We start from the raw sequence: 24158 nt of genomic DNA on the forward strand, positions 1-24158 counted from the left end.
ATTGCCCCAACCCTTATCCACACCCCCAGACAGAGCCCTGGGACTCCCACACCCCATCCAACCACTCCCCACCCCCTGACAGCCCCCCCCCAGAACTCCCGACCCATCTAAACCCCTCTGCTCCCTGTCCCCTGACTGCTCCGATCCCTCTCCCCACCCCTGCCCCCTGACAGCCCCCCCAAAACTCCCAAACACCCACCCCCCGCTCCTTGTCCCCTGACTGCCCCCTCCTGGGACCCCTGCTCCTAACTGCCCTCCAGAACCCCACCCCCTACCTAAGCCTCCCTGTGCATTGTCCCCTAACTGCCCCCTCCTAAGACCCCCCCCAAACTGCCCCCCAGGACCCTACCCCCTACCTGTACCCTGACTGCCCAAAACCTTACCCACACCTCCCAGAAAGCCCCCCCCCCGAACTCCCTGCCCCTTCTCCTGCCCCCTGGCTCCCTTGTCGTTGCCCTTTGGTTCACCTAAGGGCTCTCTGGGAGCTTGCTGAGTCTGAGCCGTTCTCCGGCACGCTGGCCAGCAGCGGGGGAGGAGCTCCAGCCTGCCGGAGGCGAATGCAGGGAGGGAGGGAGGGAGTGAGCTATGCTGCAGGGGGGGGAGGGGGAAGTGGAGGAGGGACTCTCTCTCCCTGTCGGAGCCCCACGTAAGTAGCACCATCCGGCTGCCCTGTTAGCCGCGAGTGCTCTGCTTGTGGGGGGAGGGAGGGAAGTCCGGACATTAACAAATTTCCCCCCGGACGCTATTTTTAGTTCAAAAATCCGGACATATCCGGGGGAATCCGGACGAATGGTAACCCTAGCTGAAGGCAGTACCTGACTTGCTGGTGATCTGTGGGGAATGGGCATGTTACAAGGGGCAGGCTCCTTGTTTGCTGTCCCTCCTAGAGTTCATTGCAAAGACAAACCTGGATCCCGGTAAAAAATGAAAACAAGGAGGCAAAGCCAGACTAGCTGCCTCCACTAGTAGCTGCTAAATAGGAGAAGGAAACAGGAGCTGCCCTCGGGGACTGGAGGCAAGTGCATAAAACAACAAAATATCTTCCTTACATTCCTTTTCTGGGTGAGTAATGGCTGCAGTTCCCACAGAGATGGCGGCACCAGTGTGTCCGCGCTGCCTGGAGGGCCACACTGAGAGTGCTTATTCAGGGCCGCAAAGACTAGGCAGACAATCCCCCAAACTGGAGGTTTATTCTATGATTAGATTCACCACTCAAGTAACAATACAGCTTCTGTAATACCACACTGGTTACCAAGAAGCCAAACTACAATCATAGAATATCAGGGTTGGTCTTGCTTTGAGCAGGGGATTGGACTAGATGACCTCCTGAGGTCCCTTCCAACCCTGGCTGGTGCATGTTTCTCTGGGATACAGACTTTTGAAAAACAAATAGTTCAGACTTCATGTCCTCTCAACTGCACACTAGTTATAAATCAGTCAGGAGACCCCTTGTCTAGCATATGTTCATATGCTGTAAAATGTAACAACCTAGAGTGTTACTATAGGTCAGATCACATGCAGTTGGATGGGAGACAGCAGGGCCCAAAAGGCTTAGGAGCCACTGAACTAGCCCAGCCTCCTCCCTAGTTTCTATGGAGCTCTCACGTACCCCTCTCCCATGGCTCCTTATCACAGCTGAAGGACTCCAGAGATTTGGATTCCACCTCATCTTCAGTCTGGTTCCACCCCTGTTGATCTTATTGTGCAAGGTTCTTTCCCCTGCTGGTTTCAGGTTAGGCCCCATGTACAGGGGGCAGGGGAAAGAGGCTTTTACAAAACCTAATGGGGAGAGGGAGGAAGGATGGTTCATTGGTCTGGAATTGTACTCAGGAAATCTGGGTTCAGTTCATGGCTGAGCCCCTGGCCTGCTAGGCAAGTCCCTTTGGTCTAGATCCTCGAAGGTATTTAGGTGCCTCGCTTCCATTGATTTCCATGGGAGTTAAGAACCCTGTTACCACTGGTAAATTGGGGATCCCTGCCCTGCCTCTCAGCAGCGGTGTGAGGATAAATCCATTCATGACTGTGCAGTGTTCAGATACCGAGTCCTGAAGAACAGGGAAGTACTTTGGTAGACGGGACACAACTATTTCCCTGTCTTGGGGTATGTCTACACTACGGGATTAATCCAAATTTATATAATTCGAATTTGGGAAACAGATTGTATAAAGTTGAATGTATGCGGCCACACTAAGCACATTAATTCGGCAGTGTGCGTCCATGTACCGGGGCTAGCGTTGATTTCTGGAGCGTTGCACTGTGGGTAGCTATCCCATAGCTATCCCATAGTTCCCGCAGTCTCCCCCGCCCATTGGAATTCTGGGTTGAGATTCCAGTGCCTGATGGGACAAAAAACATTGTCAGAGGTGGTTCTGGGTACAGCCTCACCCCTCCCTCCCTCCCTGCATGAAAGCAACGGACAGCAGACAACCATTTCGCGCCTTTTTTCCTGGGTGAACACTGCAGACTCCATACCATGGCAAGCATGGAGCCCGCTCAGCTCAAGACAGCACTCATGAACATTGTAAACACCTCGCGCGTTCTCGTGGAGTTTATGCTGAGCTAGGACCAGAAAAACGAGGCGAGGAGGCGGCGGCAGCGCAGCGACAAGCGTGATGAGGACACGGACACGGACACAGAATTCTGTCAAACCACGGGCCCCGGTGCTTTGAAGATCATGTTGTTAATGGGGCAGGTTCTATCCATGGAACACCGATTCTGGGCAAGGGAAACAAGCACAGACTGGTGGGAACGCATAGTGTTGCAGATGTGGGATGATTCCCAGTGGCTGCGGAACTTTCACATGCGTAAGGGCACTTTCATGGAACTTTGTGACTTGCTGTCCCCTGCCCTGAAACGCCAGAATACCAAGATGAGAGCAGCCCTCACAGTTGAGAAGCGCGTGGCGATAGCCCTGTGGAAGCTTGCAATGCCAGACAGCTACCGGTCAGTCGGGAATCAATTTGGAGTGGGCAAATCTACTGTGGGGGCTGCTGTGATGCAAGTAGCCAAAGCAATCACTCAGGTGCTGCTACGAAAGGTAGTGACTCTGGGAAATGTGCAGGTCATAGTGGATGGCTTTGCTGCAATGGGATTCCCTAACTGTGGTAGGGCGATAGATGGAACCCATATCCCTATCTTGGCACCAGAGCACCAGGGTACCCAGTACATAAACCACAAGGGGTACTTTTCAATGGTGCTGCAAGCACTTGTGGATTACAAGGGACATTTCACCAACATCAACGTGGGCTGGCCGGGAAGGGTTCATGACGCTCGCGTCTTCAGGAACACTACTGTGTTTAAAGGGCTGCAGCAAGGGACTTACTTTCCGGACCAGAAAATAACCGTTGGGGATGTTGAAATGCCAATAGTTATTCTTGGGGACCCAGCCTACCCCTTAATGCCATGGCTCATGAAGCCATACACAGGAAGCCTGGACAGGAGTCAGGAGCTGTTCAACTACAGGCTGAGCAAGTGCAGAATGGTGGTAGAATGTGCATTTGGCCGTTTAAAAGGTCGCTGGCGATCGTTACTGAGTCGCTCAGACCTCAGCCAAACCAATCTCCCCATTGTTATTTCTGCTTGCTGTGTGCTCCACAATCTCTGTGAAAGTAAGGGGGAGGCCTTTATGGCGGGGTGGGAGGCTGAGGCAAATCGCCTGGCTGCTGATTACGCGCAGCCAGACACCAGGGCGATTAGAAGAGCACACCAGGAAGCGCTGTGCATCAGAGAAGCTTTGAAAACCAGTTTCATGACTGGCCAGGCTACAGTGTGAAATATCTGTTTGTTTCTCCCTCATGAAAACCCGCCCCCTTTATTGACTCATTCTCTGTAAGGAACCCACCCTCCCCCTTCCCCCAGCTTGCTTTCAAACCAAATAAAGTCACTATCATTTAAAAATCATTTATTCTTTATTAATAGATTATAAAAAGAGGGAGGGAACCCGGGTGGGGTTTGGGAGGAGGATCTGCAGGAAGGAAAAGGCCACTAAAAATAGGGTTACCATATTTCAGCAAGCAAAAAAGAGGATGGGAGGAGCCCCGCCCCCATCCTGCCCTAGCCCCTGCCCCTCCCACTTCCCGCCCCCCTCAGAACCCCCAACCCTCCCCCCCGTTCCTTGTCCCCTGACTGCCCCCTCCTGGGACCCCTGCCCCTAACTGCCCCCCAGGACTCCACCCCCTACCTAAGCCTCCCTGCCTCTTGTCCCCTGACTGCCGCCTCCTGAGACCCTCCCCCCATCCTAACTGCCCCCCAGGACCCTACCCCCTACCTGTACCCTGACTGCCCAAAACCTTCTCCACCTCCCCCCAAAGCCCCCCCCGAACTCCCGACCCCCCCGTCTCTTGACTGCCCCCTCCAAAATCTCCCTGCCCCTTCTCCTGCCCCCTGCCCCCCTTACCCTGCTGCTCAGAACATGGTGTTGGGCTCTGTGCGGAGCCGGACACATGGCTGCGCTCCCCAGCGCAACACACAACCCGGTCCCTGACCCTGCACAGTGCTGCCGGAGTGGGGCGCTGGGCTGCAGGGGAGGAGGAGCTGCCGAGGCCTGATGCAAACGGCCCGGCAGGCCGGCCGGCTCAGAATGCAGGGGGGGGGAGGAGAAGGAGCTCTACAGCTGCTCTGGAGTCCAGCCCGGCAAGCTGTAGGGGAAGGGCTCTGGCTGCCAGAGCCCCATGCGAGCGGCTGACTTTCCTGCAGCCCTCCCAGCCGCGCCTCGCTCTGCATGGGGGGGGAAATCCCGGACATTTTTAGTCATTTACAAATTCCCCCCCAGACGCTATTTTTAACACAAAAAGGAGGACATGTCCGGGTAAATCCGGATGAATGGTAACCCTACTAAAAAAAGGTTAAAAAAATGACAGCCTTTTGCTTGGGCTGTCCACTGGGGTGGAATGAGAAGGTGTACGGCGCCTCCCCCCCCCGCCCGCGTTCTTACACTTCTGGGTGAGGAGGCTATGGAATATGGGGAGGGGGGATGGAGGTTATACAGGGGCCATAGCGGCATCTGTTATCCTGCTGCCGTTCCTGAAGCTCCACCAGACACCGGAGCATGTCTGTTTGCTCACGCAGCAGCACCAGTGTTGCATCCTGCCTCCTCTGATCTTCCTGCCGCCACCTCTCATCTCGAGCGTCTCTCCTCTCCTCACGTTGGTCCCTCCTGTCCTCACGTTGGTCCCTCACAGGGCCGGCTTTAGGCCAATTCAGCCGATTCGGCTGAATTGGGCCCCGCGCCTAAGAGGGCCCCGCAGCTGTCCACTCCGCCCCCAGCTCACTTCCCCCTCCTCCCCTTCCCTGAATGCTCCGCCCCCTGCTCCTCCCCCTCCCCTGCTTCCCGCGAATCAGATGTTCGCGGGAAGTCTGAAAAGGGGCAGGCGGCGGCAGCAACAGGTAAGCGGGGGGGGCGCAAGGAGGGCTCCTGGGAGGCGCGGCCCAGTCCGGCCCTGGCCGAGCGGCCCTGGCCCCGGCGGCTCTGGCTCCAGCCTGGCATGGGCCCCGGGGCACCGGCCCCGGCCGAGCGCGCCGGCCCGGCCCCACGGCTCCGGCTCTGGCCCCGGCCAAGCGGCTCTGGCTCTGGCTCCGGCCCGGCTCGGGCCCCGGGGCGACGGCCCGGCCCCGCCCGAGCGGCTCTGGCTCCGGCCCGGCTCGGGCCCCGGCCCCAGTTCCGGCTGAGCACCCCCAGCACGGCCCCACGGCTCCGGCCCCGTCCGAGCACCCCCGGCCCCAGCTCGGGCCCCGGGGCGCCGGCCCAGCCCCAGCCCAAACACCTCAGGCCCCGGCCTCGGCAGCTCTGGCTCAGGCCCCGGGGCGCCGGCTCTGGCCACAGCCGAGCGGTGCTGGCCGAGCACCCCCGGCCCGGCTCGGGCCCTGGGGCACTGGCCCAAGCGGCCCCGGCCCGAGCCCCTCCGGCCCCGGCAGCTCTGGCTCAGGCCCCGGCACGCCGGCTCGGCCCCAGGCCAAGCGACTCCGGCCTGGCCCCGGCCCCAGTGGCTCCAGCCCGGACCCAAACCCCGTGACCCCAGCCCAAGCGGGGCCTGATTCCTGGGGGCGGGGCTTGCCGGCGGGCAATCGGGCCCCGCTCTTGCTAAGGCCGGCCCTGGTCCCTCATGTCCTCATGTAGGTCCCTCCTGTCCTCACGTTCACTGGCTTCTTTCCTATACTTTTAAACCGTGTCCTTCCACTCATTCAGATGAGCTCTGTCACTGCGGATGGATTCCATGATTTCTGCGAACATATCGTCTCACGTCTTCTTTTTCTGACGCCTTATCTGTGATAGCCTTCGGGACGGAGGAGGGAGGCTTGAAGAATTTGCAGCTGCTGGAGGGAGGGAAAAAAGGAGAGAATTTTTTAAAAAGATACATTTTGCAGAACAATGCTTATACTCTTTCATGGTGACCAACACTATTCACATTACATAGCACATGTGATTTCTGTGCAAGGTCGCATTTTGCCTCTTAATATTGAGTGCCTGTGGCTTTGCTGCTAGAGATCACAGACGCAGGTCCGGGCAACAGAATTCGGCTTGTATGCGGCCATGGTAAGCCATTGTCTTTCGGCTTCTGTGCCCTCCTTTCCCACATACCAAGCAAAGCCTGTTGAGTGCTGCGGTTTTCCTGTTAACCTTCAGCAGCAGAAAACAAACTAACCACCACCCCCCATCCAATTCTCTGGATGATTGCTTTATCCCTCCCCCCACCCATGGCTGTTATCAGGGAAGATCCCTGCAGGAACCAAACTAACACCTCCCACCCCGCCATGAATTCTCTGGGATGATCGCTTTACCCCTCCCCCTATCGCGTGGCTGGTATCAGGGAAAATCCCTGCTAGCCAAACGCGAAAAGCTCTGGGCCAATTCCCTTCCCCCCGCTCCCTCCCCCCGCGCTTGGCTAACTGCAGGGAAGGATTTCTTTTCAGCCACAGGCAAACAGCCCAGTAGGAACAGCCACCTCTGTCCCCTTAATTAAATTCCCGTATTTCAACCAGGTTACCATGAGCGATATCACTCTCCTGAGGATTACACAGAGAGATAAAGAACGGATGTTGCTTGAATGCCAGCAAACACCGGGACCATACGCTGACAGGCTTTGTCATGCAACGATACCAGATTACTTGCTGCAAGCATGGCGCGGTCAAGTGTCCTACCATGGAGGACGGAATAAGGCTGCACTGCCCAGAAACCTTGTGGCAAGGCTTTTGGAGTACCTCCAGGAGAGCTTCATGGAGATGTCCCTGGAGGATTTCCTCTCCATCCCCAGACACGTTAACAGACTTTTCCAGTAGCTGTACTGGCTGCGAATGCATCCCAAGTCCTCAGGGCAAAGTAATCATTAAAAACCCTTGCTTTTAAAACAAGTTTTATATTTTAAAAGGTAAACTCACCTGAGGTCCCTTCTATGGGGCCGTGGTCTTGGATACTGGGTTGGGAGGGTACTTCAGTCAGGCTGAGAAAAAGATCCTGGCTGTTGGGGAGAACGGAGTGCTGGGTGCTCTCTGCAAGCTCGTCCTCCTCCTCCTCCTCCTCCTCCTCTTCCCCATCCGCAGAATCCTCAGGTGTAGCTGATGAGATTATTCCCGCCTCGGAATCCACGGTCAGAGGTGGGGTAGTGGTGGTTGCCCCCCCTAGAACTGCATGCAGCTCGGCGTAGAAGCGGCATGTCCGCGGCTCTGACCTGGAGCGACCGTTTGCCTCCTTTGTTTTTTGATAGGCTTGTCTGAGCTCCTTGACTTTCACACGGCACTGATCTGAGTCCCTATTGTGGCCTCTCTCCATCATGCCCTTGGAGATTTTTTCAAAAGTTTTGGCATTTCATCTTTTTGAACGAAGTTCTGCTAGCACTGAATATCCTCTCCCCGTATAGCGATCAGATCCAGTACCTCCCGTACGGTCCATGCTGGTGCTCTTTTTCGATTATCAGCCTGTATGGTTACCTGTGCTGATGAGCTATCTATGGTCACCTGTGCTTTCCACACTGGGCAAACAGGAAATGAAATTCAAATGTTCGTGGGGATTTTCCTGTCTACCTGGCCAGTGCATCCGAGTTCAGATTGCTGTCCAGAGCGGTCACAATGGTGCACTGTGGGATAGCTCCCGGAGGCCAATACCATCGAATTGCGGCCACACTAACCCTAATTCGAAATGACAAAATCGATTTTGGCGCTACTCCGCTCGTCGGGGTGGAATACAGATATCGATTTTAAGAGCCCTTTATTTCGAAATAAATGGCTTCGTTGTGCAGGGTTAATTCTATTTAACACTGCTAAATCCGAATTAAAGTCATAGTGTAGACCAGGCCTTAAAGGTGGAAAGGCTCAGCAATGGCCTAGCTGCTCCAACCTGCCCTCCCTTCTCCCTTGCCACCTGCTGGGCATTTTGTCCTGCCATTGGGAATATGGAGCTGGACCCAGACCCCCTGACCTTGCTCCCCACCTTGAGACTCCTCACCCAGACACCTTCCTACCCCCACCACCCCCGGAACGAAACAGGCACGAAAGATAACTTTAAAGGGTTTTGAGAATCAGACTCATGTGGGACTAGGCTGATAACCTCAAACTCATTGCACGTGTGCTTCAGTTGTCATTGAAAGCAATCCCCTGGGCTGGTGTTAGGCTCCCCCCCCCCATGCCGCTAGAGCCCTGCGAGTGTGATACTGATCTGTGATCCTATTACACATTCTCTTGGTGTGTGTGGTTAATTTTTTAATTAATTTTCATAAAGAAACAAACAATACAAAATACAAAAGGGTAAACGACTTACAGCTTGTGTATGTTACCGAATACTGCCCATTTCACAGGACAGCCAATAAATGGTGCAATCATGCAACTTTACCACTTGCCAAAGGAGCAAGACCAGACAATACAAAATCAGAGAATCTATAAGGTTAGGGTGGAAGTGTTAACAATAACAAAAAATATTTTCAAAAGACAGCTACAAATGGGCAAAAGAGGGAAGAGGGAGGGAAAACGCAGAGTGGTCAGATGGAATGGAAGTTTGGCATTATGTGAGCTATCTCAGCATTCCTTGTCCAAATGTGTCAAGAAAAGCGGTCCAAATGTCTTCAAATTCATATAATTGTTCTCTACATTGATATGTGCATCTGTCTTTCACTGCTAACTCAGGCAGGTCTGAACCCCAGTGCTCTATTGTGAGCACAAGCCTACGTCTCTGTTTTTGTAAAAGCATGCACTTGGTAATCATTGTGGCCCTGGAGAACCACATCGGGGGCGTGTATGTGTGTGTGTGCGGGGGAGGCGGGGTGTTTAAACATAGCCCTAGTATACATTCTTATTCTCATTCTACCGTGAGCACTGAGACAGCAGTTACAGATTTTGAACCTGGGAGGGCTCACTCATTTAAAGTGTCAGGTTAAAAATCATTCACAAGTATTTTTCTCATTTGCGTGTACAGGACCTGGCACAAGGGGGCCCTGATCCCTGACTGGTACCTTTAGGCCCTACTGCAATACAAACAGAAAATAAGAATTAAAAAAACAAAAACCAACCAGCTTTTCTTAGCTATGTTACAAAGCTGTAGGTTGTTAGCACAATACATTTTTAAAAATTAATTACCTTTTTGTCATTAATTCCCCTTGTTTCCTTTTTACATTTCCCCCTGCTTGGACACCAAGAATAGTTCTGCTTCCCAGCACTAGCAAGCCCAAGGGGTCAAAAATCATGAGTCAGCTCCTCCAAAATCATGAGATTGACTTGGAAATCATGGGATATAAAAAAATAACAACTTTGGGGTCTTTTAGTTTGTCTTCTGGTGTCATAGCCTTTAGGTCCATGTCTCCATGTTTTTCTCTGCAACCATGAGGGCTAGAAATTGTGAAAGTAGAGTGAATTATATTGTAAAAATAGAATGGATTAAAGAAATGCTGTATGTACCTTTAAGCAGAAATAAGGAATGCTGAAATACAGGTGTCAGGAAAAGGAATATTAAGGCATAAACAATGAGTCCGCTTAAGCTAATGGTGGAACATCAGCCGGACATCTGTAAAAGTTAGTAAGAAAATTGAATATGTATGTCTAGCCTCGGGTAAACTTGTCAGTTCTGCTTTCTTTGTCCTCTTGTTAAGTTCATGCGCTTTTTATCTGTATAAAATAAGGTAGTGTGGGTCTTGGATGGTGCTCACATTATCTGGGTGTTATTAGCAGAGTGCTGTGCTAATAAAACAGAGTGGTCTGACAAACTGTGAGTCCTGAGTCTAACTTTGACAAAATTTACTCTTTTATTAAATAATAGCTGAAATTCTCATGTAATCACATGAATCCTGGAGCTGAGGCTTTAAGAAAACTTTCAGATATCACAAGACTTGCAGTAAAATCACAGGAGTTGGCAACACTGGTTTCCTTATGGTTTACAGTCAATTTTGCTGTCAGGTTCTGGTGCATTAACACAAAGCTGCAATGTTTGGCTTGCCTACACTCTGTGGGGAAATCTTTGCTTGTTAATAGATGAAAAAGCCAATTTCCATTTGAATGTGAAGGGGGGAAAACAGATGGAAACATGTCCAATTGGCTTCAGCTTTGTAAAAGCTTATTTTCAAGCAAAATTTGGGGCCAGATTTGAGCTGCCCTTGTGCTTTTAAAGCAGGGCCGGCTCCAGGCACCAGCCTGGCAAGCAGGTGCTTGGGGCGGCCGCTCCGGAGAGGGGCGGCACGTCCAGCTATTCGGCAGCAATTGGGCGGACGGTCCCTCACTCCTGCTGAATTGCCGCCGCAGATCATGATCACGGCTTTTTTTTTTTTTTTTGGCTGCTTGGGGCGGCCAAAACCCTGGAGCCGGCCCAGTTTTAAAGCATCAACTTTCAGAACACACTTGTTAATATCAACCCTGAAAGGTTTAGGATGGTGAGAAAGATTGCAGATTGCTTCACACAGGTGCTTTGAACTTGACCTACCACAGTGGGTTAGGGTAAAGAATCACATAAAGACTAACCTAACGTTGGGCTATAGAAATGCACAAGCTCCCGTTCATTGAAGTTGCAGTTTTGATTAAAGGACTGTTGTATGTATTAATTACAGCCAATGATAAAACAGACTCTCATTGCCCAAGGTTGGGGGGAGGGATGGTAAGGGATCCATGGTGGTGTTTTACTTATAGGGATTCTAAGGCCAGAAGGTTTTGTTGTGATAATTTCTGACCTCCTGTATCGCACTGGCTAGAGACTGTCACTCTGATTCCTGCACTTAGTCCCGGAAATGGAAAGTTCCTTGAATTTGTAAATTCCCTGTCCAGATCTGGCCCCAGGCCCTGATTCTTCACTGTCTTGTATCTTGTGGAATCATTCACGGCAGCGTTTCGCAGCGAGCCCCAGCGGTGCCCCCTGAGCTGGCCATGTAACGCCTACACCGGGGGCATTGGGGAGCCTCTGCAGCCCCACAGAGCTACGTCTCTGGCTGGCTCCCAGCCAGCCACTGTCGCTGGCCCCACTGAGAGGAGGGGAGCGGCCTGACTCAAAGTCTGGGAGCAGTGAAAGGGCACTTCTGCCCCAGCCATCGCATCCCCTGCCAGATACTTGATTTATGGGGGGAGGAGAAGGCACTAGCAGCTGCCTGCAGCTCTGATCTGTGCTTACAGGGCTCCACCTGCACCAGCCCCAGAGCAAGGAGGGTGTACATGGGAGCTCCGATATCAGGCAATCTGCCTCCCTTGGCCTGGGTGTGGGGGAATGAGAGCACCCAGCACTGTCCTCCCACCATGCCTGACTTGGGAGCAGGGCCGCCAAGAGCGGGTTTGGGCCCCGGTGAAAAAATTTTTCGGGCCTCCCAGCAAGGGCGGACCAGCTAAACAGGGCCGATGAGAGAGGGGGGAAGCCGGGCCCCCTTCCGGACCGCTGGGCCCTGGTAATTTGTACCAGCTTCCCCCCCCTCTCGTCAGCAGGGCCGGTGCAAGGATGTTTTGCGCCCTAGGCGAAACTTCCTTCTTGCGCCCTCCCCGAGCCCTGTGGCAGCTCCCCACCCTCTCCCCACCCTGAGGTGCCTCCCCGCGGCAGCTCCCCACCCCCCCTCCGCCCTGAGGCGCCCCCCCCGCGGCAGCTCCCCACCCCAGCTCACCTCTGCCCCCTCCCTGAGCCCTGCGGCAGCTTCCCACCCCCCCGCCCTGAGGCGCCCCCCCCATGGCAGCTCCCCCCTCCGCCCGGGGAGCCGTGTGGCAGCTCCCCACCCCAGCTCACCTCTGCTCCGCCTCCTCCCCGAGCAGCCATCCTGTTCCACCTCTCCCGCCTCCCAGGCTTGTGGCGCCGATCAGCTGTTTGGCGCTGCACGCCTGGGAGGGAGAGAAGCAGAGCGGGGCGGCATGCTCAGGGAAGAGGCAGAGCAGAGGTGAACTGCAGTGGGGAGTTCCTCTGCGTGCCGCCCCCCCCCCACCTTACTTGCTGCAGACAGTTCTCCCCGCGCTCCCCTGCCCCAGCTCCCTCCACCTAAATGCCAACGATGACCGGTGCGGCCAAAGAAAATGCTGCCCCCCAAATGCTAGCGAGGCGGTCGCCTAATAGGTTGCACCGGCCCTGCTCATCGGTCCTGCTTGGGAGCTGTGAGAAAGAGGGGAGCTGTGTAATAGGCCTGGGTCTATGCGAATGGAAACAGGGGGAGACAGATGGATACCCCCAGTAAGTACTAATTAGCAATTGGGTGGTAGTCTCAGAGGATCAAAATGTCATGGAAATTGAACGGACTTCTCATATGAAGGGTTAGTCCCTGGAGACCAGGGTGTGGCAGGGTAGAGGAGGGACTTGCTCTCCTGCATGACTCTGGGGGCTCCAGGACTGGCACCAAAAAACTCAACTTCATAGACTGACTTGAATTCATCTAAGCCATTAGTTTGCAGCCTTTTCCCTGAAGTCACTTGGGCTGGCATCCAATGAGAGCACATGGTACATAGCTGCTCATTTGTGTGTATCTTTTTAATCAGCCCTAGAAGAACTGCTCTAGAGGAGGATACTCTGAACACAAACAAGGACTTTATTCTCTATCCACACTGTAAAACTTTAAAGGACCTGCTGGACTTTGATCCTAGCCAGGAGTGGATCTTTGTCAGGCAATTCTCACAAGAGGCTTGGCCTCCAGGCAGCAAGGAATCAGTCAGGGAGGAGCAGGATTCCAGAGGCTTCTTGGGGTGGGCAAGTTGAGCTTTCCTTACTTGGGACTGGGAGGAAGATCGAGGACTCGGGAGCAAAACATGAGTCCACTGGGGATAAGGTGAAAGGAAGAGTCTCTCCAGAATGCCATAGGATTTTGGTGGATCTGGGCATTGTTTCCCCTTAACACATCCCTGCTTCCATCCCTTTCCTTCCCTGCCCTAATTTGACTATGCAGTTGTTGGAACTTCTGCTTTTCTTGGGGAGAAGTGGGAAATCCTCTGGCCCCACCCCTGATTTCCCTTGTACTACCTCCACTCCCCACTGTTCAGACAGCAGTAAATACTGCCAGTTTAGGGGCGCTGGGCTGTGAATGACATTTTTGAACTGACTAAAGGGGTTGCCACAGGATGAGGTGTTGTCTCTCACCCCCTCAAAGGCTAAAACTGCAGATATCAAAATCTCAAGTTCCCCTCCCCAGACTGATGTTTTATGTTCCAGCTGGAGTGCTGAATTAGCCTCAAATCTTCACCTGCCAAGGCCTCAGCTCAGGCTGCCTAGAGATAACATCATGTTACTCATACAGGGTCTTCCTACGAGTATTTCACAGCACCTTCCAAACCCAAATACTCATTTAGCCTCACAACAGCCGGGCCAGGCGAACAGGTATTAGAACTAGTTTACTTGTAGGAACGCATAGCACAGTTTAGTGGTGAGGGGCATCCGGAGATCCTTATTGCCCTTATATTAATTGATGGTACGCCCACACCTTGAATATTGCATACAGATGTGGACTCATCTTAAAAAAGATATACTGGCACTAGAAAAGGTTCAGAGAAGGGCAACTAAAATGATTAAGGGTTTGGAATGGGTCCCATATGAGGAGGAATAGCTCAGTGGTTTGAGCATTGGCCTGCTAAACCCCGGGTTGAGTGTTCAAATCCTTGAGGGGGCCATTTAGGGATTTGGGTATTTGGTTTGGGATTGGTCCTGCTTTGAGCAGGGGGTTGGACTAGATGACCCTTCCAACACTGATATTCTATGATTAAAGAGGCTAGGACTTTTCAGCTTGGAAAAGAGGCAACTAAGGGGGGAAATGATAGAGGTATATAAAAGCATGAGTTATGTGGAGAAAGTAGAGATGGGAATAAGCAAATTACTTATTCCCATAATACAAGAACTAGGGGCGACCAAATGAAATTAATGGGCAGCAGGTTTAAAACAAATACAAGGAAGTTCTTCTTCACACAGTGCACAGTCAACTTGTGGAACTCCTTGCCCGAGGAGGTTGTGAAGGTTAGGACTATAACAGGGTTTAAAAGAGAACTGGATAAATTCATGGTGGTTAAGTCCATTAGTGGCTATTAGCCAGGATGGGTAAGGAATGGTATCCCTAGCCTGTTTGTCAGAGGGTGGAGATGGATAGCAGGAGAGAGATCACTTGATCATTACCTGTTAGGTTCACTCCCTCTGGGACACCTGGCATTGGCCACTGTCGGTAGACAGGATACTGGGCTAGACGGACCTTTGGTATGACCCGGTACGGCTGTTCTTATGTATCCTGACTCCTAGTCCTTTCTCCATCACCTTTCATGCAGAGTGCTGGTCAGATCCTGGAATTCAGGGCTCAGGTACTGAGATTAGGGTGGGGCTGATTTCCAGAGGTTTCCTTTTCAGAATGTATTTGTTTGTAAATGCTACTTCTGAAGTGTCAGGGATGACGCCACTGGGTCCGACCCAAGACCACCTGACCCAAGGAATTACCTCCTCCCCCATGCCGCCTCCAGTTTCAGCGGGCTGCTCTCTTCCGCCCTGCAGTCCCACCCCCTGCTGTTAAACAGCTGCCACGTCCCACCCCAGAGGTGGCTGCATTTCAATGGGGTATGAAAGAAGCTTTTCTGGAGGGGCCCCTGCCCACATGCCACGTCTAGCCCCTACCCCTCGCTGTTAGCCGGACGAACCCCGGATGGTTGATGAAGGAGAGGGAATGGAAGGTTTGTTGATTGACACCCCAATTAGTGAATGATTGGTGAGCTTCCCTCTGCGAGTGGCCAATCAGAGTCCTGCAGAGGCGAGCCCTGCTCTCCTACTGGCTGGTAGTGGCTGAGGAGGCGTGTGCAGAGCGGGTCAGGTGAACCCGCCCCCTTAGCCGCCACCACCCAATGGGCACATCGGGGTGGGGCGCCGGCTCCTCCGGGCCACGCCCATTGGCCGGTGGCGGGGTCGCTGCGGCGGCGGCCGGCGTGGAGCGGCCTCTCCCCGCCCGCAGAGGGCCGGAGCCGGAGCCGGAGGCGGAGCCGGGATGGCGAAGAGCCGTGGGGTGAACGGGCTGGACGCACCCGGGAGCCGCGAGAGCCTGGCCGGGGCCCCAGGGGAGGCGGGCCCCGGGGACGAGCTGAGCTCGCTGGGCTCCGACTCCGAGATCAACGGCGGCGGCGGGGAGCGGCGCGTGGACAAGTTCGGCTTCATCGTGGGCAGCCAGAGCGCCGAGGGGCCGTGAGTGTCGGGACCCCGCCCCCCAGGGCCGGGAGCCCCCCTCCTCCCGGGACCCCCCCTCCTCCCGGGACCTCCCCCCCCCCCCGGGCCGGGAGCCCCTCATCCTCCCGGGACCCCCCCTCCTCCCGGGACCCCCCTCCTCCCGGGCCGGGAGCCCCTCATCCTCCCGGGACCCCCCCTCCTCCCGGGAACTCCCCCCCCCCCCCCGGGCCGGGAGCCCCTCATCCTCCTGGGACCCCCCCCTCCTCCCGGGAACTCCCCCCCCCCCCCGGGCCGGGAGCCCCTCATCCTCCCGGGACCCCCCCTCCTCCCGGGAACTCCCCCCCCCCGGGCCGGGAGCCCCTCATCCTCCCGGGACCCCCCCCTCCTCCCGGGACCTCCCCCCCCCGGGCCGGGACCCCCCCCCTCCTCCCGGGACCCCCCTCCTCCCGGGAACTCCCCCCCGTGCCGGGAGCCCCTCATCCTGCCGGCACCTCCCCACCCCCCTCAGGGCCGGGAGCCCACCATCCTGCCGGGACCCCCCCTCCTGCCGGGAACTCCCCCCCCCCCCCCCCCCGGGCCGGGAGCCCCCCATTCTCCCGGGACCCATAGTCCCCGGGTCTGAGTGCTGGGATCCGCCCCGGTCCCCCCTTCCCTGGGGGTGGCGCAGGGGCCGGGAGTGCCGGGACCCCCCACCTCCCATTCTCACGGGGATCTCCCTCCCCAGTGTGCAAAGGGGCCGCGAGTGCTGGGACTTCCTACTCGGGGGGAAAGGGCGCTGAAACCTTTGTAAAAGTGGGGGGCACCATTGCCGGAGCCAGGGGACTATGCCCCCACTTTTTAACATGAGTGTCGTTTGGGGGAGGGGCAGCGTTGTCCCCCTAACTGGAAGCCTTGGGCAGGTGACGAGTAGCACCTTGTGGCGGCTGAAGAGCTCTCTCCCCTCCCCGCCCCCCCCCGTTCCGGCGCCATCCCCCTGAACCCCCCCTTCCACCCTGCCAAATGCTGAGGAGCAGAGTGTGCTGGCCCTGCGCGGGAACCCTTTCTGCCCCACCTGGGGGACCCCTACACCCTGCTCAGCCTCTGCCCCGAGGGAGACTCCTGTGGGGAGCACTGTCCTGGACCACAATAGGACCCCCATGCTGCCCTCAGCATAGTCCTGGGGTGGCTCTGGGTGGGCCTTGCCACTTGCACATAGGGACCTCCTCTGTTCTTGGACACCCCAAGCCTGCCTATACCCCCTGGGAGACACTGCCACACGGGGTCACTCTCTGCTCTCTCTACTGCCTGCATGGCCCTGTGGCCAAGGCCCCTCCTGAGACCTGTTGCCCTTGGCTCAGTAGGGAGAAGCTCCCTCGTTGGGGGGGAAGGTCTGGGTCTGGCCTGGGTTTGGGAAACTGGGGTTCCCTCTGTTCCTGATCATGATGGGCAAGGGAGGAGGTCTTGCCGCCTCTTGGCAGAGGCTGATGCTGTTGTGGGGGTGTAACTGGGGGGGTTTCTTAGGAAGGGGATGACCCGTTTGGGGGTGGGGAGCTCATGTTTGACTGGAGGCCATGTAACCCTGGAGGGTGTGAGGGGGTAAGTGGCCAGGAAGGAGTGGGGTGGGGGGGCATGCAACTAAAGAGTGGGAGGGTGGCTTATGTCTGGCAAGGTCTGACGTCGGAAGGGCCTGGGTGCGATGCTGGCACAGGCTCCAGGGGAAGGGGCTGAAGGGGCTCCGCACCAAGGCTTTCTCTGGGTGGTGAAAGCGTATGCAAATGCTGAAGAAGTCTGGAGCACATAACAGGAGATAAGTGAGAGGCAGGGAAATAAACAACCACTTCTGGTATTTGGGGAGGGGTGGAGGAGCGTGAACCCCACCCTTCAGCTTTCTTGCCAGCAGAGTGGAGTTGGGAGTTTCTGCGCTCTGGGTAGTGGAAAGGGTCTGGGCTGTCTTGTTTCTCAAAGATTGTCCTGGCTTTATTTGAGAGGGGGGCTCTCGGGAGCTTGTCTCAAATCAGAGCACAATCCCAGGACCAACTGGGTGCAAACCTGCTAACTTTCCTGCCTTGATTCATATCCTGGTTGAGAGGAAGAGTGGGAAACAAAAGGAGTGTGGGGCAGACAGCCCTTCCTTGCATCTGTAACATGATCGCAGCTCCACAGCCAGCATGCTGTTCTTGGCAGCCCTGGCTTATAAAATGGGGAAGTAAAACATCAGTGAAGAGTGTATTGGAGGAAGCATGGATCCTATTAACTCTGCAGTGTGCGTCTGCAGGGCTTTTCTAGAGACCGTCCTGAGCTGGAAGGGGACAGCCCTTCTGCACAGTTTGGGCCCAGCTGCTCTTGAACGATTATTTGCTTCTAAGCACATTGTTTCCAGAAAAGAGACTGAACTGAAAGGAGTTAGGGAAGCACCAAATAAAAGTTCAGGAGGCTGAATGAGCTTGGCTGATTGCCCAACGGAAGCGGTGGAAGTCCCAGCTGTTAAGATGCTTTAAAACTAGACTGGACAAAGCACTAACTTATGGGAAAACATACTGTAGAGATGAATCCTGCACTGGTCTTGCGGTGATGTAATAGGTGCTTTCCATCTCCAATCTGGGTGCTGGGATTGGAAGAGGCTGATTGATTGTGGGTATCTGATTGAGCTCTGTACTGGAGAGTTTGAGTGGTCAGAGCGTGGCCCCTGCAGTTCTACTATGCAGCCCCCGTTAGCCCTCTAATAGAGAGCCTGAATCAAGCCTGACAGTCATGCACTAAGGCAGAGGTGGACAAACTACAGCCTGTGGGCCACATTCAGGCTGGGAGGCACAGCTGCCAGATATGCTGTTCTGAGCGGCATGGTAAGGGGGCTGGGGCCTGGGGGTTGGATAAGGGGGCAGTCAGGGCACAGGGAGCAGGGAGGGGTTGGATGGGGTGGAGGTTCTGGGGGTTGGATAAGCGTGGGAGTCCCGGGGGGCCTGTCTGGGGCGGGGGTGTCGGGATGGGGAATGGGGGGGGGGGTTGGATGGGGGTGGGGTCCTGGGGCCAGTTAGGGGAAAAGGATCAGGGGGGTTGGATGGATTGGGGGTTCTGAGGGGGGCAGTCAGGGAGTGGGAGGTAGGAGGGGGCGGGGGCCAGGCTGTTTGCGGAGGGACAGCCTTCCCTACCCAGACCTCCATACAGTTTTGCAACCCTAATGTGGCCCTTGGCCCAAAAAGTTTGCCCACCCCTGCACTAAGGCAAGCAGTCTCCATTAGCTGCACCTTGTATCGATGCAGACCCTCATTCAGGGGAAATTCAGTGAAATTCCCAGTCTATGGGAGCCTCCCAGGACCTGCCTTGGGAGAGAGCATGTCTAACACACAAGTGCTGTGAAACCAGCCTGTTGTGACCCTCATACTGTGTCCTTAGAAGTTGTATGTTAGGGGCACTACCTTTAGGGGGTCTGGAGTTGGCTCATACTTGGCCTTTCAGGGCAGCTCCTTCAGTCAAAGGATCCTGCTCAGAATGGATGCCAGTCACTTCCTCTATCTTGGAGCTGGCACTCCGGGGATAGTTGCACTCTGAGGGTCAGTTCCTACCCCCCACATCTTGGCAGTGGTTTCCTGAAAGTGTCTCTCTCATAATTTTAACTCCATTGATGTTAGCGTTTCCTTGGCTATGGGCTGTTCCTTACTACTTGCATTTGGGTAATTAGCTGCTTTACTTGCCTTAAAAGGACTGAGTGGATCGCTCCATCTTGCTGAAGGAGCCCGTGTGATACTCTGCTATTTTCCATGAGGGACAGTCTCCCATTTCTGACATAGCAGAAATAGATAACTAATAATACTTTGCCCTTTTGTAGCACCTTTCACCTACTCTGCAAACACAACTGGCACCTTGACACTCCTGCAGGGCCGGTAGAATCACATGCATCACAGGGGCAGTGTTTTGCCAGCTCTTGTGACACAGTGCTTTTCTTAAATCCCCTGCTTCTGGGGTCATATGATCACCTGAGAATCTCAGCTTTTGTTTTTTTTAAATAAGTCTCTAGGTTGTGGAGAAGCTTCAAAAGCAGAAGACACACAAACCCCACAAACATGCTATTTTTAAAATCTCCTGACTTTTGAGTGCTTAAGGCTGGCATTGCTGCATGAGAGGTCTGGAGAACTAGGGCATAGCCATTAAGTGTCCTGCCTGAAGTCACACAAGTGAGTCAGTAGGAGTCTGGGATTAGAATCCATGTCATAAGAACATAACATAAGAACGGCCGTACCGGGTCAGACCAAAGGTCCATCTAGCCCAGTATCCTGTCTACTGACAGTGGCCAATGCCAGGTGCCCCAGAGGGAGTGTACCAACAGGCAATGATCAAGTGATCTCTCTCCTGCCATCCATCTTCACCGTCAGACAAACAGAGGCTAGGGACACCATTCCTTACCCATCCTGGCTAATAGCCATTAATGGACTTAACCACCATGAATTTATCCAGTTCTCTTTTAAACCCTGTTATAGTCCTAGCCTTCACAACCTCCTCAGGTAAGGAGTTCCACAAGTTGACTGTGCGCTGCGTGAAAAAGAACTTCCTTGTATTTGTTTTAAACCTGCTGCCTATTAATTTAATTTGTTGACCCCTAGTTCTTGTATTATGGGAATAAGTAAATAACTTTTCCTTATCCACTTTCTCCACATCACTCATGATTTTATATACCTCTATCAAATCCCCCCTTAGTCTCCTCTTTTCCAAGTTAGAGTCCTAACCTCTTTAATCTCTCCTCATATGGGACCTGTTCCAAACCCCTAATCATTTTAGTTGCCCTTTTCTGAACCTTTTCTAGTGCCAATATATCTTTTTTTAGATGAGGAGACCACATCTGTACGTAGTATATGAGATGTGGGCGTACCATCGATTTATATAAGGGCAATAATACTCTCTGAGCTCTGGTCAAGTGAAAAAATATTCTCAGTCTTATTCTCTATCCCCTTTTTAATGATCCCTAACATCCTGTTTGCTTTTTTGACCGCCTCTACACACTGCACAGACATCTTCAGAGAACTATCCACGATGACTCCAAGATCTTTTTCCTGACTTGTTGTAGCTAAATTAGTCCCCATCATATTGTATGTATAGTTGGGGTTATTTTTTCCAATGTGCATTACTTTACATTTATCCACATTAAATTTCATTTGCCATTTTGTTGCCCAATCACTTAGTTTTGTGAGATTTTTGAGGTTCATCACAGTCTGCTTTGGTCTTAACTATCTTGAGCAGTTTAGTATCATCTGCAAACTTTGCCACCTCACTGTTTACCCCTTTCTCCAGATCATTTATAAATAACACTGGTCTACAATTTTTGAGAAGTTGTCTGCTTCAGAGATAAAATGTGCTATTTATTATGTATTTTGATGTGCTGAATTCAAATATGACAAAACAACTGATTGGCTACTGTTTCTAAGATATTTAAGTTTTTACATTTTATGTCTATGTATATTGTGTAGATAGTAAAGTTTTAATCATAAATTGTAAACCTAGGTCTTTTCATGTGTTTATGGTTGCTTTACATGATAATATTTCACCTGTCCTGTTTATGTAACACTTTAAAAATCAGCAAAAGGGTTATATAAATAAAATTGATTATGAAACAAAAGACAAAAAAAATTTCTGTACATAGTTTAGTCCTATTCAGTGTCTACTCGGCGCTTCTTGGCTTGTCTCTTGTATTCATTAAAGGGAGCATCTCTTGTCACAGTCCAGCAATAGTCTGCAAGCATTGATAGGCTCCATTTGCCCTGATAGCGTTTCTCCATTGTTGCAATGTCCTGGTGAAATCATTCGCCGTGCTCGTCGCTCACTGCTCTGCAGTTTGGTGGAAAAAAATCTAGATGAGTGCGCAAAAAATGTATCTTTAGTGACATGTTGCAACCAAGGCTTTTGTATGCCTTGAGGAGGTTTTCCACCAACAACCTGTAGTTGTCTGCCTTGTTGTTTCCGAGAAAATTTATTGACACTAACTGGAAGGCTTTCCATGCCGTCTTTTCCTTGCCACGCAGTGCAGGGTCAAATGCATCATCTCGAAGAAGTTCACGAATCTGAGGACCAACAAAGACACCTTCCTTTATCTTAGCTTCACTTAACCTTGGAAATTTTCCACGGAGATACTTGAAAGCTGCTTGTGTTTTGTTAATGGCCTTGACAAAGTTCTTCATCACACCCAGCTTGATGTTTAAGGGTGGTAACAAAATCTTCCTTGATTCAACAAGTGGTGGATGCTGAACACTTTTCCTCGCAGACTCCAATGACTGTCGGAGTGGCCAATCTTTCTTGATGTAGTGGGAATCTCTTGCACGACTATCCCATTCGCAGAGAAAACAGCAGTACTTTGTGTATCCAGTATGCAGACCAAGCAAGAGAGCAACAACCTTCAAATCGCCACAAAGCTGCCACTGATGTTGGTCATAGTTTATGCACCTCAAAAGTTGTTTCATGTTGTCCTAGGTTTCCTTCATATGGACTGCATGACCAACTGGAATGGATGGCAAAATATTGCCATTATGCAGTAAAACAGCTTTTGAAGACTCGTCTTCAATGAATCAATGAACAGTCTCCACTCATCTGGATCGTGAACAATGTTGAGGGCTGCCATCACACCATCGATGTTGTTGCAGGCTACAAGATCACCTTCCATGAAGAAGAATGGGACAAGATCCTTTTGACGGTCACGGAACATGGAAACCCTAACATCACCTGCCAGGAGATTCCACTGCTGTAGTCTGGAGCCCAACAGCTCTGCCTTACTCTTGGGTAGTTCCAAATCCCTGACAAGGTCATTCAGTTCACCTTGTGTTATGAGGTGTGGTTCAGAGGAGGAGGATGGGAGAAACTGTGGTTCCTGTGACATTGATGGTTCAGGACCAGAAGTTTCATCCTCTTCCTCTTCCTCGTCTGACTCAAGTGAGAATGATTCTGGTGCATCAGGAACTGGCAGTCCTTCTCTGTGGGGTACTGGGCGTATAGCTGATGGAATGTTTGGATAATGCACAGTCCACTTTTTCTTCTTTGACACACCTTTCCCAACTGGAGGCACCATGCAGAAGTAACAATTGCTGGTATGATCTGTTGGCTCTCTCCAAATCATTGGCACTGCAAAAGGCATAGATTTCCTTTTCCTGTTCAACCACTGGCGAAGATTTGTTGCACAAGTGTTGCAGCAGATGTGTGGGGCCCACCTCTTGTCCTGATCTCCAATTTTGCAGCCAAAATAAAGGTGATAGGCTTTCTTAACCATAGTGGTTATACTGCGCTTTTGTGATGCAAAAGTCACTTCACCACAAACATAGCAGAAGTTATCTGCACTGTTCACACAAGTACGAGGCATCTCTGCTCACTTTGGCTAAACAGAAATGTGTCCCTTTGCAAAATCAAACAATGCCAGATAAGAGAGCACAACACTGTATGATTTCTAGAGCTGATATAGGGCAATTTGTTCAGCAGAGCGATGTAAGCTTCGTTATGATTGAATCATCCATGACTTCTAGGAATAACATGATGCAATTCATATCATGTATGACGCAATGTCAGCTTCAGATTGCATCATTCATTGTTTTGCCTAAAAAGCCAGTACTGTCCAAACCCAATCATAGATTTATTCATAGATCCAGTCAAAGATGTAATTTAGTCATTTCTGGTTTAAATTGAGATCCCTTCCCTTTATAACTCACTTATCCTCCGCCATTCCCAAGTCAAGGGTCGTATAGACTGACCCAATAGCATATCTTGAAAACTAGAGCCAGTCAACAATTTTAAGCATCATTTTCGTTCTCAGTGACCCAGAATTAGTAAAGTTTGACTACATTTATTTCAGAAGCATTTTGGCTGTAGAGCAGTGTAAGTTGAATAGGATTGGTCCGAGGACTGACCCTTGGGGAACACCATCAGTTACCCCTCTCCATTCTGAGAATTTACCATTAATTCCTACCCTTTGTTCCCGGTCTTTTAACCAGTTCTCAATCCATGAAAGGACCTTCCCTTTTATCCCTTGACAACTTCATTTATGTAAGAGCCTTTGGTGAGGGACCTTGTCAAAGGCTTTCTGGAAATCTAAGTACACTATGTCCACTGGATCCCCCTTGTCCACATGTTTGTTGACCCCTTCAAAGAACTCTAATAGATTAGTAAGACACGATTTCCCTATACAGAAACCATGTTGACATTGCTCAACAGTTTGTTTTTCTATGTGTCTGACAATTTTATTCTTAACTATTGTTTTGACTAATTTGCCTGGTACCGACGTTAGACTTACCGGTCTGTAATTGCCGGGATCACCTGTAGAGCCCTTTTTAAATATTGGCGTTACATTAGCTAACTTCCAGTCATTGGGTACAGAAGCCGATTTAAAGGACAGGTTACAAACCTTAGTTAATAGTTCCGCAACTTCACATTTGAGTTCTTTCAGAACTCGTGGGTAAATGCCATCTGGTCCCGGTGACTTGTTAATGCTAAGTTTATCAATTAATTCTAAAACCTCCTTTAGTGACGCTTCAATCTGTGACCGTTCCTCAGATTTATCACCTACAAAAGCCGGCTCAGATTTGGGAATCTCCCTAACATCCTCAGCCGTGAAGACTGAAGCAAAGAATCCATTTAGTTTCTCCGCACTAACTTTATCGTC

At 52.2% G+C, this 24158-nt stretch overlaps 1 protein-coding gene across 2 annotated transcripts in view; it reads left to right on the forward strand.

Annotated features, from left to right (window-relative positions):
* The first annotated feature begins 15239 nt into the window (after window positions 1–15239).
* The window catches only part of LOC101938039 (TBC1 domain family member 10A), a 51496-nt gene continuing 42577 nt past the window's right edge, over window positions 15240–24158 (forward strand). Inside the window, exon 1 of one of the 2 annotated variants that reach the window (XM_065568411.1) lies at window positions 15240–15568. In XM_065568411.1, coding sequence (XP_065424483.1) covers window positions 15375–15568 — 194 coding nt within the window. In that variant the 5' untranslated portion in view covers window positions 15240–15374. The remainder of the gene's footprint in view (window positions 15569–24158) is intronic. The other variant, XM_065568410.1, reaches the window with a different exon arrangement.

This window comes from Chrysemys picta, chromosome 15, assembly GCF_011386835.1.
Source record: "Chrysemys picta bellii isolate R12L10 chromosome 15, ASM1138683v2, whole genome shotgun sequence".
NCBI classification, from domain to species: domain Eukaryota; kingdom Metazoa; phylum Chordata; order Testudines; family Emydidae; genus Chrysemys; species Chrysemys picta.